Genomic DNA, 25,359 nt, shown 5'->3' on the forward strand with positions numbered 1-25,359 from the left:
AATAAATAACAAAATAACTAAAACAAATTTTCACTCCAAACTCCCCAGAATTACATAATAACATTAATATCTTATGAAATACGGCAGATTTGAGCTCAGAAATTATCTAGTTTATTTCTTTTATTGAAAACAAAATTATCCGTTTGAAAACATCGCCTATCAGAATAACATGTAGTAAGCAGCTGCAAACTTTTTAACCGGAACTAGCGTAGGTCCCGAGATCGAGATTGTTATTGTTTACATTTCTATTGAAAACACCATCCATATTATTGGTTTAAGTTGTCGAAAATTAATATTTCAATTGTAAGGTTCGCATTAGCATACGTTTATAAGAGTGGAGAAAAGTATATGCATTTTTTAATAGTTTTCTGAATATGGCTCTTTGAAGAAGAAAAAGCATAGATTTTCTTACAAAATGACTGATAACTAAAAAACTAATCCAAATTTTTGAAAAAGAAAAAAAAATACTTCTTCATTATGTCAAAACACAATTATGTGCCGAGTTTCGTGCCTGGGCGAGGCTTCTGGGGCGATATATTGTGATTACAGACACACACACAGCCGCGTTTTTTTATTATGTATAGATGTATAGATTACACTGCTAAAATATGAAAACAATAATTCGAGTCTCTTTTTTGCAAACAGTTTCTTTTTAGATTAAAATTAGGAAATTTAAACTTTTTAGGAAAACTCTTGAAAAACGGAAACAACTAACTTAAATTTTTTTTTAAATAATTGTGTTAGTATACAGCAGTACGATGAAAAGTTTCTACACTTGAAAATAAAAAAAAAATTTCAATGGCAAATGCTTTTTATTAAAATCTGCATTGCTAGTCATTTTATTTTAATTTACAATTGGAGTTGAACATCCGACTCAATCTTGAATTTACGTCTATCGATGTTTAACTACGTGGCTGTAAAATTTTGAACCTAATCCAGAAGACAAGAGAACTCCTGGAGTAAGCATTGGGACAAAGTAGTCTTCTTAGAGGACTTTCTGATGTTACTAATCCGCATTTTCGTTACATGGACAAGAAAACCTCTCACAGTTAGCTCTACCCCAAAGAGACGCTAACCCACGATCCGACTACGACTAAGGATATTTCACTCCTTCTCCTTGGGATGAGCAAGTGGTTCAAAGTTCAACAAATAGTTTTTCTGCTGCGCACTCTTCTCTCCATCTTTATAGCAAAACTTTTACTTGGTTAACTCCAATCATTAAAAAGTTAGTCTAAGAATATCTAATTGATAAAAAAATAACTTATAAATATATTTTTAAAGCAAACAATACTTTAATGAAAGAGAAACTAAATAATTTATAGAACATTAAATCTGGGTCTTTTTCGATACCCCCCTCATCACCTGGGGCTCCTGGAAATCTCCCCCCTAGCACGCTCCTTTCGAAACGGCCCTGATGATAAATGCATTAATTTTATTACCCAATTGAACAACTAAGAATAAAAACTCGACAATTTTCATAACTCCCCTCCCTGCTCACTTCAACAAAAAAAAATTTGTTCGCGAGAATAAAGCGAGTTTTTTTCTATTCATGGAGCATTCCCACCGAATGCGATTGTTGCATCTGCGATCACCATCGAGAGAAAAAGGGAACTTGATTGGTGAGTATTTGTGGGAAAATATATTCCACCAATCAAGTACTCACATTCCCCCGACAGTGCTGAAGCATTGATCCAGCGCACATGCGTTCGTATCGCTTAATCGTGTGATAGTGATGATTAGGAGGTGAAAGTCTGAACTTGATTGACAATATGCACTTAGAACTTTTTAAACCTCTAGAAAATAAAAGTTTGGTTTATTTGATATTTAATTAAACTTTTATAATAGTTTTTTTCTTATTATAAGCTGCGTAACCATTTATTAAAAATATTAGCAGAAACAGTTTCGTTTTCATATTTGTATGCTTTCTGATATTTACTAGTAAAAGTGGCATCAGTACCGGAATAAAAAATAAACACTTATTGATCATGGAAGCCGATGTTATTGTTAATCATTTAATAAATGTTTTCTAAAGTATTTAACTGTTCTTATTGTTGTTGTTGTTTATACTGAGTTGTTATTATAGATATTTAGGATATTACTTGTTGAAACGAAATAATTTGGACTTCAAAAAAATATTAGTAGCTAGTTTTTGTTTTATATGCTGTTATCTTATAGAACTTTTCTAAACATTTCGATATCATCCTTTTAAATAAGTATTTGATAAACATTTAGTGTGATAAATAAACAAAATATGTCTTTTGCTGTGTGTGTAAAAAATTTTGATTCGAAATATTCCATTTATTATCGAAGTTTCTGCTGACATACTGTGTATTTATGTAAATATTACAATTATCTAACATTGTTAAACATGGCTAGTGATATTAATAGTGATTCAAGTGGAAGTGATTCTGGTTCAACTCCAGAAGAAGAAAGGATTCGTCGGCTCTTTCAAACATGTGATGGAAATGGAGATGGTTATATTGATAGGTGAGAACTGTTCTCAATTATGAATTGAATATAAGTGTTATTTAAAGTATGTGCTTTCATAAAGTATATTTTATTAAGAAGTTAAAAATTTTCATATTTTATCTATAGTTTCCTTGTGCAAAAATTTTTTATTTTCCTTTAATACTCATAAGAATTCAAGAACTTCAATTCCTTACATTCTATACTATATTACAGCATTTAACTCAAGTTATTAAGCACTGCTTAGAATTTGCTATAAATACCCGTTTCAAATTAGCATAATGGATTGTGAAACTCTTTTCTTTTATATATAGCTTATTACAAAATTCAATAACTGTTAAACTCTTAATGACACAAAAGTTTAATGTTTCAGTTTTTTAGTACAGTGGATTACTATAAAAGTGCACCAGTTTATTAATATTCATTTTATTTTAGTAAAATATTTTATGCAAGCAATGTTATAAACAATATTAAAGCACACACGAACTAAAACTTTATTTAAAAATAAAATTCCATCATCTGCAATAAAATTAAGTTAAAAAATATAAATGAGGATATTTTATATTATCTAAGTATTCAAAGTAAGCTATTACACTGGGTTCATAGGAAAAGTATTTAAGGATGTCATTTTATGCACTTATCTGAAGTTTGTAAAGCTTTCCACCTTAAAATAGCTCTTTAGTTAAAAGTTTTCAGGTTAATTCTGGTAATAAAATTTTTTTCACAAAATTCTGCAATGATAAATACATTTGCATAGCAAATTATAACTAGATGATATCAAGGATGCAGAATATGTTAGATCATGCAAATGAGGTTCTGGGGCTAAAAATGGACAGCCCTGGGGGAATTTTTGGCTGTATTATAAAAGAATTTTTACTAAGTTTTTTTTTGTATAAAAATTACCAGGGTTGGCAAGATTTTGCCGCAGGTGGAAAAAACCATGGTAAATACCGGTAAAAACCGTCCTGGCAAAAACAGGTTTTTGCCAAGCAAAGTGGCAAAAACCTATATTTTCCAAGATGAGAGGACAAAAACACATTTTTGATACAAAATTATTCCTAAAATTGAAATATATACTATGAATATAAATAATTACAAAAAAATTAACAAAACTATTATTCCATAATTAAATGATAATGTATCATTTTAGTAGTTTAAAACATTATTGATTGGAAAATTTGTGATTATTCTCTTTTTTCCAGTGAAATGAACTTATTTTTAAATTAATACAAATATAATTTAAAGCATAAAATATCTATCAACATGTGTAGTTAATTATTGTACAAATAATAATTTTTTATAATAAATAATAGTATTATACAAATAATAATATTTATTTGTAAAAAAACATTTATTTTAGGATTCTAAAATGAAAAGAGATCAAAAACTTTCAATCTTTTAAAAATTATTACCCTTAGGTATATTAATTATTAATATGTTAAAAATAATTTTTTCATGTAATGTATCAAAATTATTATTCCTTATGACTGATTTAAATTTGTTTCAAGTATTTTGTAATAATATTTAATCAGCAATTTAGATAATTTGGTTTTTGCCGGTTTTTACCAGGTTTTTGCCACTGTCCTGGCAAAAACCCCTTTTTGCCGGCAAAAACTCCAACCCTGAAAATTACACTTTACAAAAGGTTCCCATCTTAAAAAATAACAAATAAAAGAAATTTGAATGGAAAATTATTATTGCAGAAAAAAAATCCTATATCCTTCAAGAAAGAAAAATATGAAGTGTCTTGTAATAAAAAAATTTCTGTTATATCTGTCTATATATTTCAATTTCTTTATTTATTAAATTGAATTCCGTAAGTTTTAATAATATGCAAACTTTACTGTCTTATAGTTTGAAAAAGATATTGTAATAATAAATTATGGGAGTCATTTCAAACCAGAAATACTGTGTTCTGGTGAAATATTAGGCTGAGAATTTTCTACGCTCCTTCAAATCCAATTTTTCGGATCTGATAGTAGCACCTAAACAATTCAAAAATAAAAAAAAATTTTAAAAATGCTAGTTCATTTTTTTTAAAGAAAGATTAAACTTGGACTTATCTGTTTTGAGTTTTTTAGAAATGCTGATTTATTTATAGACAATTATAGCGCATTTCTTATAGGTTTCACCCAGTTAAAAAAAATAGTCTATTTATTCAAAAAATTTCTCTGAAACCTTTCTTTCATTTCTTTAAAAAACTTTTTTTACTGGTGCTTTGTTCTGCTTCCTGTAACTAAAGCTTGGACTAGGTTGGAACTGAAAGTTACAAGAAAATGTTTCCAGTGCAATTACTGGAAATTTCTCAATTAGCTGTTACTTATAATAACCAATTGTCAAAGTAGCACGTCACAATTAGTGAAACTACTTTAGTTTCCTACTTTTTTGTAGGGTATTGGGCTACTTTGTAAAAAAGGAGTGTAATGAGTAGTATAATACCAAAAAAAAAAAAAAAAATGTTGCAGTTTCTAGTGATTCCTTGGCAACTGATTTTAACATCAGTTTAGTAAAAAAGCAAGGTTCAAACAGAGCTAGTTTTTTAAATTTAAAAGGTACAAATCTTCTTGAATATATCAATGAATGGAATGAGAATGTCACTGTGGCTGAGATTAATGAGAATTGCATCTGATGGGCTCCAGAGCTGCAAGTATTTTTATTTCACTAAGTTTGGCAGCAGTGGTCTGTTTCTGGAAATCTTGTAATCGAAATCAAATGTGTAATTACCTGCCTCCTTGGAAATTGTTTAGATTTCTCCCCAATAAAAAAGAGGAACATATTTTTGATTAACTTTTTCTCTTGTAGGAAATAAAAAAAGCATTAAACACTGAACAACATCACAATTATCTAATAAGATCCTAACAATCACAAAAGCTGTCAAGAAAGACATTAAAAAGTTTAAAGTTAAAAGGAAAAATTTATAAAACATGATTTAGAATAACAAACTGTCTCATGTAAACTTGAATAAATATTTCTTAATAATTTCTAGTGTTTAAATTAGCCAACTTATTATTCAAAGCTATTTTGAACATTGGTGTAAATTAAGTTCTCTAGTCAATTCCTGGCCTAAAAGTAGTGAAGTAGTGTCTACTTTTTTTCAAGAATAGTTTTTAGTCACTATATGTCAAAATATATTTTTAGTTGTAGTTAACTTTCTTTGTATTAAAGTAGTCGTAGTTAAATATATTTAGGTAGTTTTGCTTAACTGTAAAAAACTGTAGTTTTTCCGAACACTGTTTATAATCAGAAAAGTTTTGGTAAATGCTATACATTAATGTATGCACAAGATCTTTTTGAAAAATTGTTGCCTGTTTTGAAGTAGTAATTTATTCATATAAGTTACTACTAGAAAAATAAATGTAAAAGAAATTTTAAATACTAAAATTATTGGGTTAATTATTTTACATCATTGTTTCTCTATTCGTGTTGTTTTTAATATTGTATGCTGCAATTTGTCAACAATTTTTTATTTTATATCTCTTTAAATTGTTTATAAGGTTATTAAAACAATTTTAATTTTATTTTCAGCCAAGATCTTTTAGCTGTCTGTCGACAGCTGAATCTTGAACATTGTGTTGGAGAAATTATGGAACAACTTGGAGCTGATGAACACGGCCGTATATCGTACAGTGAATTCCTAAGACGAAGAATGCAACTTATAAATGAAATAAATGCCCTTACTTTACAGGAGCAAGTGAGGGAACATGAATCAATTCATAGTAGCATTGGTAGACATTCCATAACAATGCAACAAGCCTCTCCTGCACCTGAGAGTAGTAGTACTGGTAATTGGCCCACTAGCAGTGACAGTCAAGGTAACTTAATACTAGATGTTTCATAATCACCACCCATCATAAATGCTTTTAGAATTATTGTCTGAAATAAACTCACAAGCATATTTACATTAGGGTCTGCAAATTAAATGTGAGAGAACGTAAAAAAAAGTTCTCAATACCTGGCAAACCCTTAATAATGAAGGCAGAATTAATTAAAACAACAAATCCTGTTTGATTTCCAGAAAAAACTGAAAAACGGTGAAAATCAATTAATAACATGAAGTTGTAAATGGCAATCTAACTAGTTTTGTGGTTTTAATGCACTGCCTTCCTCAATAGTGATTCATCAGATTTTGATTTTTTTTAAATATTTTTCAAATCTTCTTATTTTTTTCTCAATCTTTTTATTTACGCAAACCACTTTTCAAAATAAAAGAAAAACTGAGGAATGTTTTGTGTAATCAGTAGTAGTAAGAGATGAAAAAAAAAATTGATAGAGTATTTGATCTCTGTGATGCTCTGTAATTCATTATGAGAAGTGAAAACCATATTGTAAGACATTGTGTAACGTGTATTGTATTATTATAAGATTTAACGTGCATTGCATTATAAAAAGCCTTCTATTATGACAAGTTTTCTAGTCACTGTTTACGATAAAAAAATATATATATTTATATCGAGCTAAAAAATACTATCCGTCTCCTAGCTGCTGCAATCTTTTTTTAGGGAAACACATTTTTCTGCTCTTTGAAACAACTATGTTATGAGATTAGCAAAACTGGCAGTTATTTTTATTTGTTTCTGTTACGAATAAAGTAAAGAGAAAAAAGAACATATTTCACCTTTTTACAATTTGAGTCTATATAAAGCAAACATATTTAGACAACCACCAGCAAAGTTACGATAAATTCTGCTACTTTTTAGAATCCTGTCTTATACTTCGAAAGAATGTGCCTTAACCATGTTTGCCCTCTTATTTCCTTTCTTTGCAGTTTACGAATGATATTAAAATTCAGGTTCCTTGATGATGTCAAAAAATATTGCCCTTCAATTCATTGCTAATCGTGCATCCTATAAAAATCCCCAGTTCAGTCATATGTAGGCAAAAACTGGCGATGCCATAGATAATGTTTTAAGTCAAAATAGTTGTTCAAACAAAAGGAAGTAAACAGTGGTCAGATGTTGCATGCTGCATGTAGCAAAACTATGTTGCTTTTAGTGTAGTTAGCTACTTTTTAAAAGTAGTGAGTAGTGCGATAAAAAAAAAGCATTTTATAACAATTCCTGGCAACTACTATTAGTGTTACTTTAAAGAAACAAGGTTCAAGCATAACTAATTTTTCTAATCTCTTTGGAAAGAAAATCATAAATAGATTTCTTAACTTATCTCTACATAAACCAACTTTTTATTCAAAACTATTTCAAACACGGGTGTAAATTAAGTTATCCTGCAAAGTTTGTCTCCTAAGAGTAGTGACTTCATTTAGAACGAAGTTTGTAGTCTCTACATTTTAAAAAAAAGTAGTTGTAGCTAACTATAAAAAAAATTAATTTTTACGACCACCGGGCAAATGTATCTATTTCATCTTTTAGTCTTCTTTTTTTATTTTTTTGCTATTTATTGTGTATTTACATGGATTTAACTCACTGTAACAATTCCAAATGCTATTGCTAATTATGATTATAACCGATTTTTACTGTGTTCTTATGTATGTACTGCCTTTTCTATAAATTACAAATTTTGTTCGAGTAATTTATTTTTCAAAATATACCTTGTAGGTAGTCATGGTGCTAGTGGTAAACATGAAAGCTGGGAGTTTGATTCTGGAGCTCGTGATTTAAGTCCTGAGCCCAATACCCTACATAAATTAATAGAAGCAGCTGGAGGCACTATATCTGGATGCAGTAATGATTTGTTGGAATTAGCAAACAAAGTATGTTTCTGTATAATTTTCAGTTATAAATTTGTAGTCTTATACAATGGAGAAGGATTCAATTCAATTATAAACATTAAGTTTTGTTTTATATTAAACAAATTTCTTGTTTCTTAAAAAAATATTGTGATTAGGGGATAAAAGATCATCTGTACGCTAGATGGTTGGACCGTGTCGAGAAAGATCTCAGAACCATGAAAGTAGAAAAAGATGACTAAATCTTGTATCAAATTGCTTTGATTTGGAAACATTTTGAAAAAGTTTTGGCCTGCACTAAACTGTAGTGGCAATGAAGAAGAATAGGCTAAAAATTATTAAAATATGTAAATTGTTTATTACATAACTTAAAGATATTTTATATTTGCCTTGTCTCTCTATGTTAAAAAATTGTGAGGGCATCTGCTATTTTGGAGGTTCAACTTAACGTTACATTTTGTTTTGCTGCGTAAAAACTATAACACTTAAAAACTTTAAATTACAAAGGTGTGTAGAAGAAATGTAGAGTATAATGAAATGAAAAAAATTAAGTGTCTGGTAATTTGAATATCATTAAATGTTAAACTTGTTCGAAAAAACACCATACAGGCTGCTCCACCATCCGAAAAAAAGTAACTACAGAGTTGATTTAGAAAAGATTATTTTCAATTATAAACTTAAAGTTGAGTTGTTTTTTTAAAAAAATTATTTACATTTTTTGCTTTAAATCGCAATTATTTATTCATGGTTGCCAAAAAATTTATCTCTTTTGAGATCATCATTTTATTAGCTCATGCTAGACCTGATGATAAAAGTAAAATATAAATATATATGTGTAAATAAATAAAAGAAACCAATTGTTGCAGGTATAAAGCGTAACATTTTTGTAAAGAAAAGAAATTTCAAATATATATGAGATAAAAACCGTTTCGTTTTTGAACTGTTATTTTATATCAGATTAATGTTATAGATTGCTAACAAGCGAAATTGCTTTTTATTTATTGCTTCGTATTTTGTCACACATTCTTTTTTTTATACGATTGATTATTTTTTATATCCAAGTAATTGTTCTTTATGTACTGATTACCATATTAACAAAATGCTCTTACATAAAATAATATTTATTATATATTTAAATAAAAGTGTCTTTATTTTAAAGTATCAAATTTTAAGGAAAAATATAGATATGAATGAGACCACATGGTTAGCGAAAGAGGAATCTTAGTAGTTTTAAAAAGCAATAAACTAATAATAATTTTAATTATTGAATTACAAGCTTTAATTCGGACGTCTAGCAAAGTCAGAAACATTTAGAGTCTTTAAAATCGAACACTTACTGAGAGACATTTTAAGTCAAAAATTATTTTAAGGAAATTTAATTTGTCAAATGATTGAAATGGAAAGTTAAGTAAACTTAACATTTAAGTGATGGTTTCTAAAATAAGTTATAAAAAATTTGTTAAATCTGTTCTAACCTTAAAGTTTTCTTTTGTAACTTAAATATTTTATACTACATTTTATGATGAAACATTATTCATTTCCTTACTAAGGTGTATTACTTTACTGCATAATTCTCAGTCAAGATATTATTCAATAAATTGATAAAACTTTTAATGATCCAAAAGGCTATAAAATAAAAGTTTTTATCTGAACTCATTTTACTATAATCAAATTTTGACTATCTTAAATATATTTTTAATTTTATATATATTATGAATTTTTTAATCATAAATTTATTTTGAATGGTAATAATGAATTTATATTTATTTCTCTCTATATAAATTGATCTCTTTCAAACTGTCAAAACTCCATCTACTATTTTTTTTTCTTTAGATAAATAATGAATTATTTTTGTTGTCACCTTACTTGCTTTGTTGTTGCTCATTTTAAATCTTTTACATTGTTTATTTGTAAAATACTATCAATCAACTATATCAAATAGGTCAGTCCACAGACATTAGTCACCAGATTATGTTTTGGGTTTTTTATTTATTTATCTTTAAGGGGAGAGTTGTTAACTGTGATGGCAAGGCTTTTCAATGATTCAGTAACTTATATATATACATATATATATTTTTTTTATGAATTATATGCAGTTTTTATTATTAAGTATAATTATTGTGGTCATTGGGCAAATTCTTTTTCCCCCTGCTTCCCTAGTGTCATTGTTGTTTTTCTTCTCTGTCTGCCCATTGGGGAGTTTCAGAACATGTTTCTGCAAGATTCTTAACCTTAAATATTTTGCTGGAGCGAAGGAGATGAGTGAAGCCAGTGAAATTTTTGCTTTAAGAAGGGCTGTTACTGGTCAAATGTGATCAGATATTCTATTAAAATAATCTCAGTTATCTACTTGAAACTAAGCTCCTGAAATTATAATTTGCAAGTGCTCTTTACCTGATATAAATATACTATCTTCAGAGTCTGATGGTCTTTTAAATCTTCCTAAGTGATACATCACATATTATTATGCATTAATAGTGAAATTCCTTATGTCTAAATATTAGTTTTATGGATTTAAAAATCTTATATTAATTAATTTATTTTAAAAATCTTATATTTTTTTAACCTTCTGATGATTCTGCAATAGACTAGAAAAAGGTTTTTAAAAATTAAGTTCCCAAGATAAATTGATTAGAAATCTATCTAAGAGGTCAAGACTTCTTAATACTTTTTTTAAAATAATTCTTCTTCTTGATTCCGACATTATTTTTATTTTTAGAAATTGTTTGGTTATTGAATTAAACCTTTGTTATGTTTATTTCTTTATTTTTACCTTTAAAGTAATGGAGTTACGTTTTTTTTTTGTTAAAATTGGAAAAATTTTAATATAAGTATTGATAAGCAATATTTTTCTTAAATATGAAAAATAAAATATATATATTTAAAGCTTAAAAATCGAACATAATGGCTGGTTGTCTTACTAAATGATCATGCTAGTCTTGTTATTAATTTTTAATGCATTATTGCACTTTTAAAAAACACAGCTTTTTTAAACTAATTTCATTTCCTATATGAAAGCATTATAATATTTTGTTATTTTCCTTCATGAATAATTTTTAATACATTAATATTTCCCATTAATTTAGTAAATTTATCTTAACAAATTGGCTGTGTGAAAGATGATATTGGCGCTTTACATTATGACCTTATGCATCTTTTTCTTTTATAATTAAATGAATTTTATGTTTAAGTTTAAAAGTTTTTTTTTTTTATTAAATCAGGGTGTTTACAGCACAGGGAGATCAGGTAGAACAGGGAAAAAACAAATCTCATCTTGAAAAAGCAGATAAATATCAGTCAGTTTAACTGGAATATGAGAAAAGTTAGTGGAAATGACTGAAATTGTGGTACCCTAAAGTACAATTTTTTTTTCTCCAAAAAATTTTAAAATTATTTTTAAAAGAAAATATTTTGAACTCTTATGGCAAGGATAAGTGTTTTGTAATATATTTTATATGTAGGGATAAAGCATAATTGTAAAAATACTAATAAAATCTATGTTGTTGATTAAAATCGAGGAGATTCAATAAAATCAGTTCTTGAAAAGTAAATATTTTTTAAGTTTTTCTAAGAGTTTCTGGACATGTAATGTTTGAAAATTCTATTTTTTTTAAAAAATTGTTATTATTCAATGAGAATAATAATATGGCAGTGTCACCAAAATGTGAAAAATAATTATAATAGATGTTAGAATTATTTAACTCAAATCTTTGTTACTGATTACTGTTATTAAAATTAAATGCTAAAACTGGTTATTTTCCAGGTATAGTATTCAGGTTTTTATTTTAAAAAAAGAAATGCAATTTTTCCAACTTTTAAGAGTTAAAGTAAACTTTCCTGAAAATTCCAGGTTTTCCCTATTCTCTCTGATCCATGAAAGCCCTGCATATGATTCACTTTCAAATATATACTTTTGGCAGTAAGTCATTGATAACATGAATGCAAAAAGAAATTTCTAAATATTTGTATGTGCATCGATTACACAATTTTAAACATTCTAATTCAAATGGAGATTCAAGTAGCATTCAACTAATTTTAAAAATCTTGATATTTAGACTTTATTCTAGATGAATATTATCGGCAGAAACATTACCTAGATAATAAGTAATGAAATAGGAACTGCATTCTTATTTTTGATTGCTCCCTAGATTTTAACTTTCAAAAATTATTTTGAACTTATATATAAATTTGTTTTTTGGGCCCATTTGTTTTTACACAAATTGCATAAATTCCTTAAATTTATACATTCCTTAAATTTTTTTTAAAATTCACTTAAATTACTAATTGTTTTTTTTTTGTTAAAATTCTTTATTTTTTCTCCCAAAAGCTTGAAAGTAATTTTAGGCAGTTATTTTAATCATAAAAATAAAATATAGAATTCTCCTGAAAAATATTATTTGGGCTATATGCAAAAGTTTTTTCTTAATTTTCCCCTTCTTTCTTCATAGGGCTTTCCCTTTACATTACGTATGTAAGCATAAATTCTAGATGATATTCTGTTTTTTCCTTTGGCAACTAATATCAGGGGTCTGTCCATGCCGAATTTACTACCATTTAGCGGTACCTTCACAAATTCAACTTCAGGAAAAACGGTAGTTTCACAAATTCAATTTTAGGAAAAATGGTAGTTTCACAAAATACTTTCTCTTAAAATTTAATTTTTGTATCCTTAAAAAACAATAAATCCCTATTTTTGTGTTGATTTTTTAATATAATTTTTAAATTTTCACAAATTATTTCTAAATTTTCACAAAATAGGTACCTCTCAGAAAAACCTGGACAGACCCCTGAATATTTTGTAGGGTTTATCTATCTTATTTATGTAAACATAGCTTTATAAAGTATCACGTTCTTCGTGTTGACGAATGATGTATATCATTTTTCATCACCATAGATTTCCTATTTTAGTTATTTTACTTTTAATTATCCATATATAAAAAAGCAAGAGATAAAGTATAATGGCTATAGTATTTGAAAGCCCGGTATTTAAGTTTTAGAAAGAAAATAATTTTTTAAGGGTACTTTTACCACAATTCAACTTGAAATAATTTTATGACTTACTATTTTATTAAACTTATTTATTTTCTCCCTTATAAGTTCCAGTTTTTCTACCTTCATCTTGAACATATTTTAAATTAATCATCTAAACTTTAAAATAAGGTTTTTTTTGTTTGTTTTTTTAAGTGGTATAAATTCTTTTTTAATTTTTATTTTTCTGTATTTGAATTTATAATTCACGACAAAACTCAATAATTCAATACAATAAAATAAATTTGAATAAAAAATTTATCTGAAACTTGCTCAAATTATTTGATTAATAAATAAAAATGAACGTTTTTCTTAAACATAGTGCAATTAGTATTTCAGATATCACTGAATAACATCGATAAATATAATAAATGTTTACTAAATTAAGACTTAGACCTCTTCAAAAAAATTTTATAATGGGTTTTATAACCTCAATTTTTTCATCCGCATAAAAAAGTTGTTTTACTTTATAATATTATTTTATTACACTTTTTGAAGACTGGCGATAAATAATTTTTTTAAAAAGTTATCAATAGATGGCGTAACATAAAGCACATTAGCAATATAAGTATCATTTCTTAAATAATTTACTTTCGCTAAACGGTGTCGCCATCTATAGAGAGCAATCTAATACTAAATTGTAATATTAAAAAAAAAAAGGTTTATGTTTTATTATACTTCTATCGTATTTTCTTAAAAAAAAAAAAAAAAAAAAAATGAAATAGGAGAATGTTACCTGCATAACCGAAATAAATTCACTCACTTTTTTTTTTATAATTTCAATCAGACAAATGTTTTAAATTTTTAAAAGAAATTTCAATGAAAAATTTTAAAATTTAATTCAGTTTGAGATTCGAATAAAGTTTGTGATGTTAAGTATATGTTAAATAAGATTTATGGTAAATTAATTGATGAAAAATCGCTGGCTGAAGTTGAAATATGGAATATCCAAATAGCATCGAAAATATTTAATACTCTAAAGGAGTTTTTCTTGAAGATTTCCTTATTTAAATCAAATGTATATTTATGTATAATTTTTATTAAATTTAAAGCGAAGTATTGTTTTTAGTGAAATGAAATAAGAGGTAAAATAAAAAACATCTGAGTTTATACGAACGTTAAAGTACTAAATATTGTTTTAATTATAAAATGTAAATACAAAGTGCAATGTAAATATAAAGCGTCAACTCGTAAGTTCTTCCTCTCCGCCGTAAGGTTTAAAGTGCTTTTTGAAATAATTTGGTAGAAATGTGTTTAAAAAAGCGTCTACATTTAAAAACAATATGATATCGTGTTTCATGTGTTTATTTTTTTTTTTACTATCGTGTTAGACAAAATTATTATAAATCAAATATTAAAGCATCAGTTTGCTAACAATGTTAATGCTTGTTAAAAAAATTTACAGGTTTATAATTATATATGCAATGAAATTGGATGAGAAAATATAATAGATTTTAATTGTTATTTTTTCATTATAATAAATCATTAATATAACACCTATTCGCTTTTTAGTAACTTAACTAGCACGGAAGGTTTTAAAAGCATTCGTCGATTATTTCGCTATATTTTTATTCAATTTTCCATACACAGGTGTCTGCTATAACAGCTTATACAATTTTATTTTCGATTAAGAAAAGAAATTTAAACTTAAGTGGAGGAAATAAAAGGTAAAAGAATGATCTCATTAACAAATAATAAGAATCGATACACCACCTAAGCAGGTCCTTAGCAGTACAACCGTCGATAGCTCAGTTGGCAGAGCGGTGGACTGTAGATAGTGATTGTAGACATCCATAGGTCGCTGGTTCGACTCCGGCTCGACGGAATCTTTTTATCTCACTCGAGTCTTGAATAAACAAAGCTAGAACATTTTTTTATAACTATAAAATTTATTTTTTTTAATCTTACAAAAAATGTTTTTTTTGTTACTTACCTTACTAAGAAATTTTTGGAAGTTTAGTAGTTCTTAATTGTGTGACGGCATCTCATTCTGAACCTTTAAAATTAATTTCGTTTAAATTGTTTTCCTATTCTATTCTTTCGAGTTTCTAGGTACACTGAAGAGGAAATATAACTTTAACCAACTAAAATATCTGTACCATTTTAAAAACTTGCATTTTTATTCTAAAAAGTTTATTAAAGAACGTACTCTTTTAGTTGTTCAAATAGTATAACGTTTTCACTATGTTTATTCATTGTTAAGACTTTTTGTTTCAGTTTATTGAACCTGATACTCTTGTATCGTATGCTTTATTTATTTATTAATTTTTTTTATTTGGAAGGTTTCCGTATCGTGATCTGTGGCAAAATAATCGCCAAGTCTTGGCAACTTGGGCTTGCGAAAAGCTTGAAAAACATTACAGAAGCTGGCAAACTGCTAACTAAATTGTTTTTATTTTTTAATTGCAAGTTTAAAATCTATTAGGCGCCTTCGCGATTGTTGTTGGCGTGACAGATCTCGATACGGAAATATACTCTTCTCTTTTATATTCCAATTGTAATTGGTTACTGCAAATACATTATAAATTTCTTTAAATTTCCTTGTTCTTCCAGGTGTATTTTTTCTTCCTTTCTTTATTTCTTTAATTTTTTTTTCGAATTTAAAAAAATGTCTTCCTTAACACACTTTTTCAAATGAGGTTTTCTTTCTTCAGGTAAACCTCTGACCTCGATGCATACCAATAATTTTTTTTATTTCCTAGGATTTTGAATAATTTATTTTAAAATTATTTGACATAATTATTTTTGATTAAAAATAATTATGTGTACGTTTTCATTAGATACTTCATCCTCTCCATAATTAATTTCATTTCTTCACATACAGTACAATTCTAATTAACTTCTTCATTAGGTTAACAGCAATTTCCTGTTTAGGTTTCACCCGGGCAATAAGATTCTGCCTTTCCAGGCAACCCTAGTCCCTTTTCCTGTTGGCGGGTTGTAAAAAGGACTGCAGCTCTCTTTTGCAACTTCCGATTCTGAGGAATTATGTCTTATTCTCTATCCGTCCGTTTCATCCACCCCATCTTCTTCCTCAATTTATAGCCCTTCATAAATATACATCTATCTTTCGGAATTTCATTTATTGCTCTTCGTCTTTCTATTTTGCCTTCTAGTGAGTTTTATTGCTCTGATTTCTTTAAACAATGGTAGGAAAAAGGATCTCGGAATTTGCATCTTCAACTTGCGTTTCTTTCGTTTAGGTTTCTTTTTTTATGCCTCTATGACTACATTTTATTTCTAGTTTTGAGTGAAAAAGGAGTAAAAGATCAGAGTGACTGTATTTTATTGTGATCTCTAGTGGGGCGCCGCGAGCTCATATTTTTCAGACAAATTTGTTATTTTACCGATCGAATCTTATTCTCGCAATAAGTATCAACACTAAGTTTTTTTTTTTTTTTTTTTTTTTTTTTAACTTTTCGACTGCTAATTTTATTTTTAAACAATTTTGAATTTTATTTTTAAACAGCTCATATTTTTCAGACAAGATTTGTTATTTTACCGATCGAATCTTATTCTTGCAATAAGTATCAACCCCAGGTTTTTTTTTTTTTTTTTTCGTCCCCAAATTACTAAATTTTTTTTTTTTTTTTTTAACTTTTTGACTGCTAATTTTATTTTTAAACTATTTTGAATTTTATTCTTAAACAGCTCATATTTTTCAGACACGACTTGTTATTTTACCGATCGAATCTTATTCTCGCAATGAGTATCAACACCAGGTTTTTTTTTTTCCCGTCCCCAAATTACACAACTTTTTTTTTTTTTTTTTTTTTTAAACTTTTCGACTGCTAATTTTATTTTTAAACAATTTTGAATTTTATTCTTAAACAGCTCATATTTTTCAGACAAGATTTGTTATTTTACCGATCGAATCTTATTCTCGCAATGAGTATCAACACCAGATTTGTTTTTTTTTCCGTCCCCAAATTACACAACTTTTTTTTTTTTTCTTTTAAACTTTTCGACTGCTAATTTTATTTTTAAACAATTTTGAATTTTATTCTTAAGCAGCTCATATTTTTCAGACAAGATTTGTTATTTTACCGATCGAATCTTATTCTCGCAATGAGTATCAACACCAGGTTTTTTTTTTTTTTTTTTTAACTTTTCGGCTGCTAATTTTGTATTTAAACAATTTTGACAACTAAATGAACTATTTCCCAAGCAATAATTTTATCTTGGCCCCAATTGGGCTCAAAATTAGCTCAATATAGGTCCTATAAGAACATGCACCGAGGGACGAATATTGAAATGCCTAGATTTTTTATCATTGGTCTTAGAATGGCTTTTAATATTGGGCTATAGCAATGCTATATAGAGCCGATATTGGTCGACAAATGGCTGTAAAATATCGGGTCAAATGGATATAATTCTATAGATGACCGATATTGACTGAATAAAGGATAAAAAATATGTTATCTAATAATTCTATCGGCTCTTTTTACCCTTATTACTGTCTTTATACCCTATTTACCTTATTGAGTCAAGATAAATGAATACTGATCCAATGAGGGTCCAAGTTATTTCTGCTAGGGTTGCTTGAGGCCGCGGCATATTTGCTAAAACAAAATATTAGAGGACCGGAAAGTAATGTCGTTTAGGTGTATTTGATATATGTGATCTAGATTTTATTTTTAATCGATAATGTATTCACCCTCGTTAACAACAACCTCTCAATGCCGGATCGAAAAAAATGAATTGGTTTTTAAAACTAACGAATATGTAATGCACCGAAACGACATTACTTTCCTATCCCCCAAATATTTGTCATTTTTTTTATTTATTTGTCTAGAACTTTACTTTAGCTGATGTTTATATTGTTGTTGGCTGAAATCAAAAAGGGTTTCTTGTTTCAATTTTAACATATTATGCATTATTATGCAATCTATATATGTTACAATCTTTAACAGGACGACAAAAATACTTTCTTATTTTTTTTTTACTTATTCTCGAATTGACAACAAAAAAATATCAAGCTTTTGAGCTGTCGTAAACTTGAACGTTTAAGCGTATACGTTTATAAATTTCAAAATAAAAGTTCTTTTTTTCCTATAGACAACAAAAAGCCGAAACAAACTGAGCTACTAGTTAAAATGACATGAAAGATTAACATCAAGCAGTTTTATATTTTTATTTTAATTATACTCATCCATTAAATTGAAGCTCAATAATTTAATTACCGCCGGAGAGACATGCGTTTTAACTACAAAGATTGGCCGATTGTGTTTTTTTTAATTTATTTTATAAGTTTGTTAAAATAAAAATATTATGAGATTATGTTAGAATCAATAATAGCTCCTCCAAACGCTGAAATTTATAACTTTGTATACATAATTTCGTTATGTAATTTGAAATAAAAGTAATTTCGAATTCGGGGATTGGCGAGTCGGGAAAAGAATTGGCCCTCCTATTAGTCTTAATTTTGCCCAATTGTAAGACTAAGAGAGGTTTTACACTTTATCGTAGTTTTCCATATTCACACGTTCGAAGACTCTGTAGAAGACCGAGGTTGTTCTGTGTTACTAGTGTCACGATAGACTTATGTACCCGCGTACATGCACGGGCGAGATGCTACGTGAAAATGCAAAATCTCTCTACAATAGAGAGTTTGCACTTAAACATGGCATTCCGCATTAACACATTCTGCGCATGCTCTATAGAGCAGTGCTCCCCAACCCCGTCCGCGGACCGGCACCGGTCCGTGGATCAAATGGTACCGGGCCGCTCATTTCATTGAAACTGAATTTAAATTCCTAGGTTTATGTGTTCCATTAAAATTTTATTTATTTAAAAAGGGGGGGGGCGAAGGTAGTGACATAATTTTTTTAATGTTTGTAATGTATCATTGCCTTCGATTATCCCCAGGTGGAACCGTTTCATTGCAAAGAAACAAGCTCAGGGTTCTCATTGATTTAAAGTTCTAGTAAGTTAAAATGTTAAATCAATTTATACTTATTTTTTGATGTATAACTGTATTTTATTTTGAAGGCATGTTTAAATTCAATTAAATTAAAATTAATAAATCAAAATAATATAGAATATAAACAATCAACGCCCCCCCCGTGGGCCGCGGTAAAATTATCAAACGTTGACAGGTCCGCAGTGATAAAAAGGTTGGGGAACACTGCTATAGAGAATCGAGATAGTACTATTTATGTAGTTATTGTGCTTCGCAACTAACGTGATTCAGTTGAGGGGACAAAATTTCTTTAATTTCCCTAAATCTGGAATAGTGAAAAATTTAAGTAATTCACAGTGACGTCTCATTTTGGTGCCCTTGATGATGTATTAAAATAAGTTTTTATTTTATATTCTTTCTCCTGTTTATAAGAATAAGAATTTTTTAATAAAAGTAATTCTTCGAATTGTTTTTAAAGTAGAAATTATGATTTTTAATAATAGTAACATCTGGCTTTCTTCCACTGCAACACGAATTTTTTAATTTATGACAATGCGTCATTTTCATAACTGAGATTCGTAATTGGGTATACTATAGCCTACGTCACAGGTCGTGTTATTCCTACTAAATTGGACTAGTAAACAGCATTTTCTGCGAACCTGATTTCTAGCAACAAGTAAACATTAAACGAAGTGTGTTGTTATAAGTCGCTACTCGTCAGGTTGGAAATGTATTAGTCTAGTTCCTTTTGAAATAACTTATTTTGTTGTTTTATCTAAGTTTATGAATTTAATAAACATATTTAAAACTCAGCTTATTAATTAAACTAAAAGGTAAATATTATTCCTAGTAAAATTTTCGGAGTGGAAGTAGTTGTGTTTTTTTCATATTATACCCAATTGCCAATATTTTATTAGACTAAAATAATATAGTTTTAAAAAAAAAGCTAAGCAACTTTTCTATGGTTCTGCACGAAAAAATGAAACATTGGATAAGAATCGATTGAGTTAATTTTCCACATATTTTGTTCATTTTATAAAAAGTTAATCTTAAAATGTGTAGCAAGAATTTCTAAAGAAAGTGGAAAAGTCGGTGCTTTTCAAACAATGATAACATGAAGAAAAAAACTATTTGCTTTATATGATATGATTTGAGATTATGATATGATATGAGATTATGATTATTTATTTATTAGATTTCAAATAAGTAAACTACTTTTTGTTATCGAGGAAAAGGAAATCTTATTTTTCAAAAAAAACAACTTTTTTTTTTTCAGTGTACGGATTGTGTATATTATTGTGACTCACTCTTTTGGCTCTGAATTTTCTTTTAAGAAGCATTGTCTATTGTTCTGTGACAAATATTATTTATTTAACGTTTTAAATAAATGCCTCATATACTATATATATATATATATAATAAGATTGTTTATTTGTATATCTTTGTTATCTAATTTTTAAGGTTAATTTTAGAATTCTTTATAATATCTGATAACTTATAGTATTTGTAGCTGGAGTTATTAATTTTTATTGTGTAAGGTAAAATAATGGTTACTTGCTTTCACCAGGCGACGAATTATAATTTCTATTAATTATAAATAAGGCTCGGATTTTGATGACATTTGCATTTTTGTTCACTTTTTGTCCATTAGAGCATTTTTTTAGATTTATAGGGAATTTTTTTTTTAAATTTTGGGATGTATTTTGCATTTTTTAAGATTTTTATTAATTTTTTCCAATTTTTATTATTTTTTGGAGCATTTTTATTACATGAAATGCAAGATTTGTCTTATAATTTGTATTGATTCAGAAGATGCTGCATCAATTGAGATAGCGCAGAATGTGTTGGCCTGTGATAAAATCGAAGGAAACTTATCATTTATCAAGTCTACATTTGCTATTGTGTCCTCGACAATTACAAGCCTGGAGAGGCAAGAATTGGAACTTTGCGATGCAATAAATTATATTGACGTAGTGAGTCAAGTGTTGCAAAAAGCAAGGGGAAAGATAGCACAAAATGCAGCAGCTAAATTGAGCAAAGTTTTGGAGAAGAACACTGGCTTCCAAACAATGAAGAAAATCTCTAGGATATGGTGAAGCAGCATCTTTTCAAATTGAAGAAGAATTGTCAGTAAGTGAGACCGTCTTTTTCAAATACACACCAATAACATTAGTAGACGTTGAAAGAAGCTTCTCCAGGTATAAAAATTTACTTTCGGACAAGAGACGCTCGTTTACATTTCAAAATATCAAAAATCATTTAATAATCCAATGTAATTCTGATATTTAGTAATATTATGCGATGGAAGTGGTTATATTCATTAAAATTTCTATACAAAATGAAAATGTTTTGGAGTCAATACATTTTCCTTTTTTTTGTTATTTTAGGATGTAAAACATATTTTTCAAACTTTAATGAACATAGAACAAGTATTGCATTGCTTTATATTTTTTGAAATGACTCATAATAATTTTAAAGAGTAAAACATAGTTTTAGTTCAATATTTTTACTTTATTTAAGTCATGTCGTAAGGTATTTTTTGCACTTTTTAAGGGCATTTTGTGCAATTTTTAAGGGCATTAGTTGAGATTTTTTAGGTCATCAAAATCCGGGCTCTAGTTATAATATTAAAGAAATTTAGTAAGGAAATTTAATTTTCTTAGGGATAGCAGCTACTACAGATATTTCGCAAGCGTTTTTAATGCCCATTATTTCATTCTGGCATTTATTTTGTAATTTATAACCGATCCAACCACTTTTTAGTAACTTTGATGCAATTCGGAGACACCTTTATTTTTCACGTAATAAATCATATAAAATGTTAACTCAGTTTTAGCAGTTAAAATGTCAATTGTTGTTTTTTACAACGTAAATAATTTTTATGCGCTAAAAAGATCGAAATAGTGGCATGTCAACAGGTTGGAGTCACTGCAGAGGCAAGCCGTTTTGAATTTATCTGGATGGACATCAAAGCACGTCAAGCGCATGAAGAAATATTAAAATTTTCGAACTAAGAAATTTTAGTGAATTACAGTACCCGCCTCATAAAATCTGAGGTCATTTGATTTTATAAAGCGGCGGATTTTATAAACCAGAATGTCTACATTCAATGACAAGAAGGAAGAACGGTTTGTGTTCATTTTTCACAAAAAGGACGATTGTGTCGCCATCTGTTGCATTTTGAGACTTACTATGCTTTTAGCAAATCAATAATGTGGGAAACAGGTTCTCCCCGAGAGTTATTACTCAGCGACGATTGGTCGTGCCGAGGACAATCGGCTCCTGTCCACGCGTTAGACAATAAAAGAAACGAAGAAAAGCATAGTAAAAAAGACGACAGGAATGCTACTGAGAAAGTATTGTTGGTGGAGGGGGCAAGTTTAAGGAAAAAACGGTTCTTACCCAATAAAAAAAAATTTTTTTTTCAATGTAAAAAATTCTTAATTTCGTTTTGAAATTTTTTAGGTGAATGTAAATAAACGCCTGTGACATTAGTATGCGTTTTTATTTTTCGATTTCAATCGAATGCTTGCTCCTGCAGGCCCTTATCTAGATATCTGGGGCCAGTAGGCAGAGAATTATCGGGGCCTTAATGGTCGTAATTTTAAACTTCATTTACATATTGTTGATTTACAATATACTTTTAAATAGTTTATATCATAATTAGTGATATATTAGTAAATTAAAGCTTATATTTTATTCAGTTTTTGTTAACAATAGTGGACAGTTCTTAAGAAAAAAACTCGCAAAAAAATATTTGTAACATTTATTGGACCTCCAGAAAAGTGGGGACCCTATGCGTCTTATGATAAATCGGCCCCTATGCTTCTGTAAATTCTGAAACCTTGAAATTCGTTTCTCTCAGAATACTTCATGAAGTTAATTTATATCAAAGAAATATTAAAAATAAAAGATTAAATTGTGATATACTTTGCGCTTAAGTATGAAATCTAGTTAAATATCACTACTAACCACACAAAATTACGGAATCTAATGTTGCTTTTTTTTTAAATCTAAATGTGTAAAAAAAAAATACAATGCGTTATGCATCGATTATTTATTGACGTAACATTTTTATTACGTCCATCGCTAAATTCAAAATTAAAATTTAACGGCAAATATGTATACTAAAAAATGACTGTCACTTTTTGCGGTAGAAAAAAAAAAGTGGAATATTATATTTTACGATGTGTTGCGGCAATCGTATCGGAAACTCCGTTTATGCCGGTTTTTTAAACGCCTGATTAATAGCCATCTTTCAGTCTGATGATCTTAACCGAGGAAACCGCTATTATAATTTTTTATTTTGTAGGTCACTGTAATTCATTTCAATCTGTAATGCTAGTTATTCTGAAAACATACCCCTTGTTAAAAGCTTCCTTCTCGGAATTGAGTTTCTCCGTCTCCAAGCCTCCCCTATCCCCGCATCACTTCCTGCGCTTTTACCCGCTTTAGTTTATGCCTTGTATTTAAAACAGATTGCTTTTACTTTTTGGCGACTTATCGCCCTTTTATTAGATTGCCTCTTTTTTTTCTTCTTACCTTCATCGAAAATTGTAAAAGATTATTAGTTATATTTACTCTTAAGTTTGGTTTATATTCATATTTATGCTTTAATTAAATACTGCCCTATCTGTAATATTTCAAAGATATTTTGTATACTTATTGTAAATGTCATAAAATTAATTGGAAAATTTTAAAATAAAACCATGTCTGAATTTTTTTATATGAAATTTTTTATCAATAAGAGTCAAGTATTAATATAATTACGTGTTCTAATATTTATAGTAATGAAAGAAAGTATCTGTTTATATCTAACTAAACGTTCGTCCATTGCTTGTACGGCTTGTAAGTGTTTTCAAAGAGGTAGCATTTAAGATATTTTTATACTACCACATCCCTAGCAGCAAAATAACTTGGGCCCTAATTGGGCCAATCTTGGCGCTCTGAGGGTTTAAATAACCTTTATTTTTCCGATATTGGCCCTATATAGAATGTTCTATAACAACCAATATCGGTCCCATATAGAATTGTCAGATCCAATCGATGTTTTGTATGCTGTTTAACCAATGTTGGCCAATGTAGGTCCTATATCGGCCATTCTAGGACCAATACTAAAGAATCTAGACATCTCAATATTGGTCTCTCGGTGCATGCTCTTATCGAACCCATATCGAGCCAATTTTGTACCCAACTGGGGCCGAGGTAAAATTGTTGCTAGGGTTGGATCGCACCTCGATTTTGCTAAGAGGGAACAAAAATTTTCTAACTCTTAATTAATTTCAGCAACTTAAAAGCCTAACTAATATATCTTAAGCACATAAGTTTAAATTATTGTTTTGTCATAAAGAAAGATAAAACAATTTAAAATGTAACTTTAAAAATTTATACTTTTTATGTTACTAAGAAAAAATACTCTTAAAGACTGTACAAATTTGACAGCCTTGATATTGATCCTGAAATTCGAACATCGGGCCACTTTTTGCTCTTCCTATTATAATAATTGTTCAAAAATTTAAATTGGTCCGAAAATATGGGAAATTTTAATATGAGTATAATGTTAAGTATATTAGAAGTAGTATTATTTGTATATAAGAAGTATTTGAAGTACTACGGGAATAATATATATATATAGTATATATATTCCCATAGCATTATTGCATGGAAATTTCAAACGGCTCTGAAGCTGTTATTTATCTTAGATTTTTCTATGGCATTTGGCGAAATGGTCACTTAATTAGTAGTTTGCAAGCTATTTATACAGGGCCGGATTAAGCGTACGCGGGGCCCTAGGCCATTCAAATTTTTGGGGCCCTTAGATTAAATTTTTTTCTCTGTATATTTTTTATTTATTCAAATATAAAAGTATTTATATATCTTTTCATTTAAGAAAGCAATATGATTAACATTATGTAAAAAGAAAAATTATTTTTTAAAAAATCATTGTTTTTCTTAATTTTTTAAGATTTATTTTCCTAATTTTTTGAAATTATATTAAGGGGGCCCCTAATCATTGGGGGCCCAGGCCACGGCTTAGTCTGGCCTTGTGGGTAATCCGGCACTGTATTTGTAATCAGTTTCTTAATAGTTATGTTTTTGAAATGTATTTCTTTAAAGCTTAAATAATGTAAAGTCAACAGTAAATGAAATTAAGTAAATTACGTACTATAGTTCATTTTTATTGGGAAATTGCTTGATTGTTGTAAGTCTTGGTTTGTGTTGACCGCAATTTATAGCATCATTTTCGGTGTCTAATAATGCTGGCATAGTTCATTTAGAA

At 28.3% G+C, this 25,359-nt stretch overlaps 1 protein-coding gene across 1 annotated transcript in view; it reads left to right on the forward strand.

The window, feature by feature from the left end:
- The first annotated feature begins 1,937 nt into the window (after positions 1 to 1,937).
- LOC107436492 (colorectal mutant cancer protein) overlaps positions 1,938 to 25,359 on the forward strand; it is an 82,925-nt gene continuing 59,503 nt past the window's right edge. The window contains exons 1-3 of the mRNA XM_043042916.3: positions 1,938 to 2,487; positions 5,992 to 6,278; positions 8,019 to 8,173. Of these exons, the coding sequence (XP_042898850.2) occupies positions 2,369 to 2,487; positions 5,992 to 6,278; positions 8,019 to 8,173 (561 nt within the window). The 5' untranslated portion in view covers positions 1,938 to 2,368. The remainder of the gene's footprint in view (positions 2,488 to 5,991; positions 6,279 to 8,018; positions 8,174 to 25,359) is intronic.

Source organism: Parasteatoda tepidariorum, chromosome 7, assembly GCF_982258835.1.
Source record: "Parasteatoda tepidariorum strain Cologne lab strain chromosome 7, Ptep-v5.0, whole genome shotgun sequence".
Taxonomy (NCBI): Eukaryota; Metazoa; Arthropoda; class Arachnida; order Araneae; family Theridiidae; genus Parasteatoda; species Parasteatoda tepidariorum.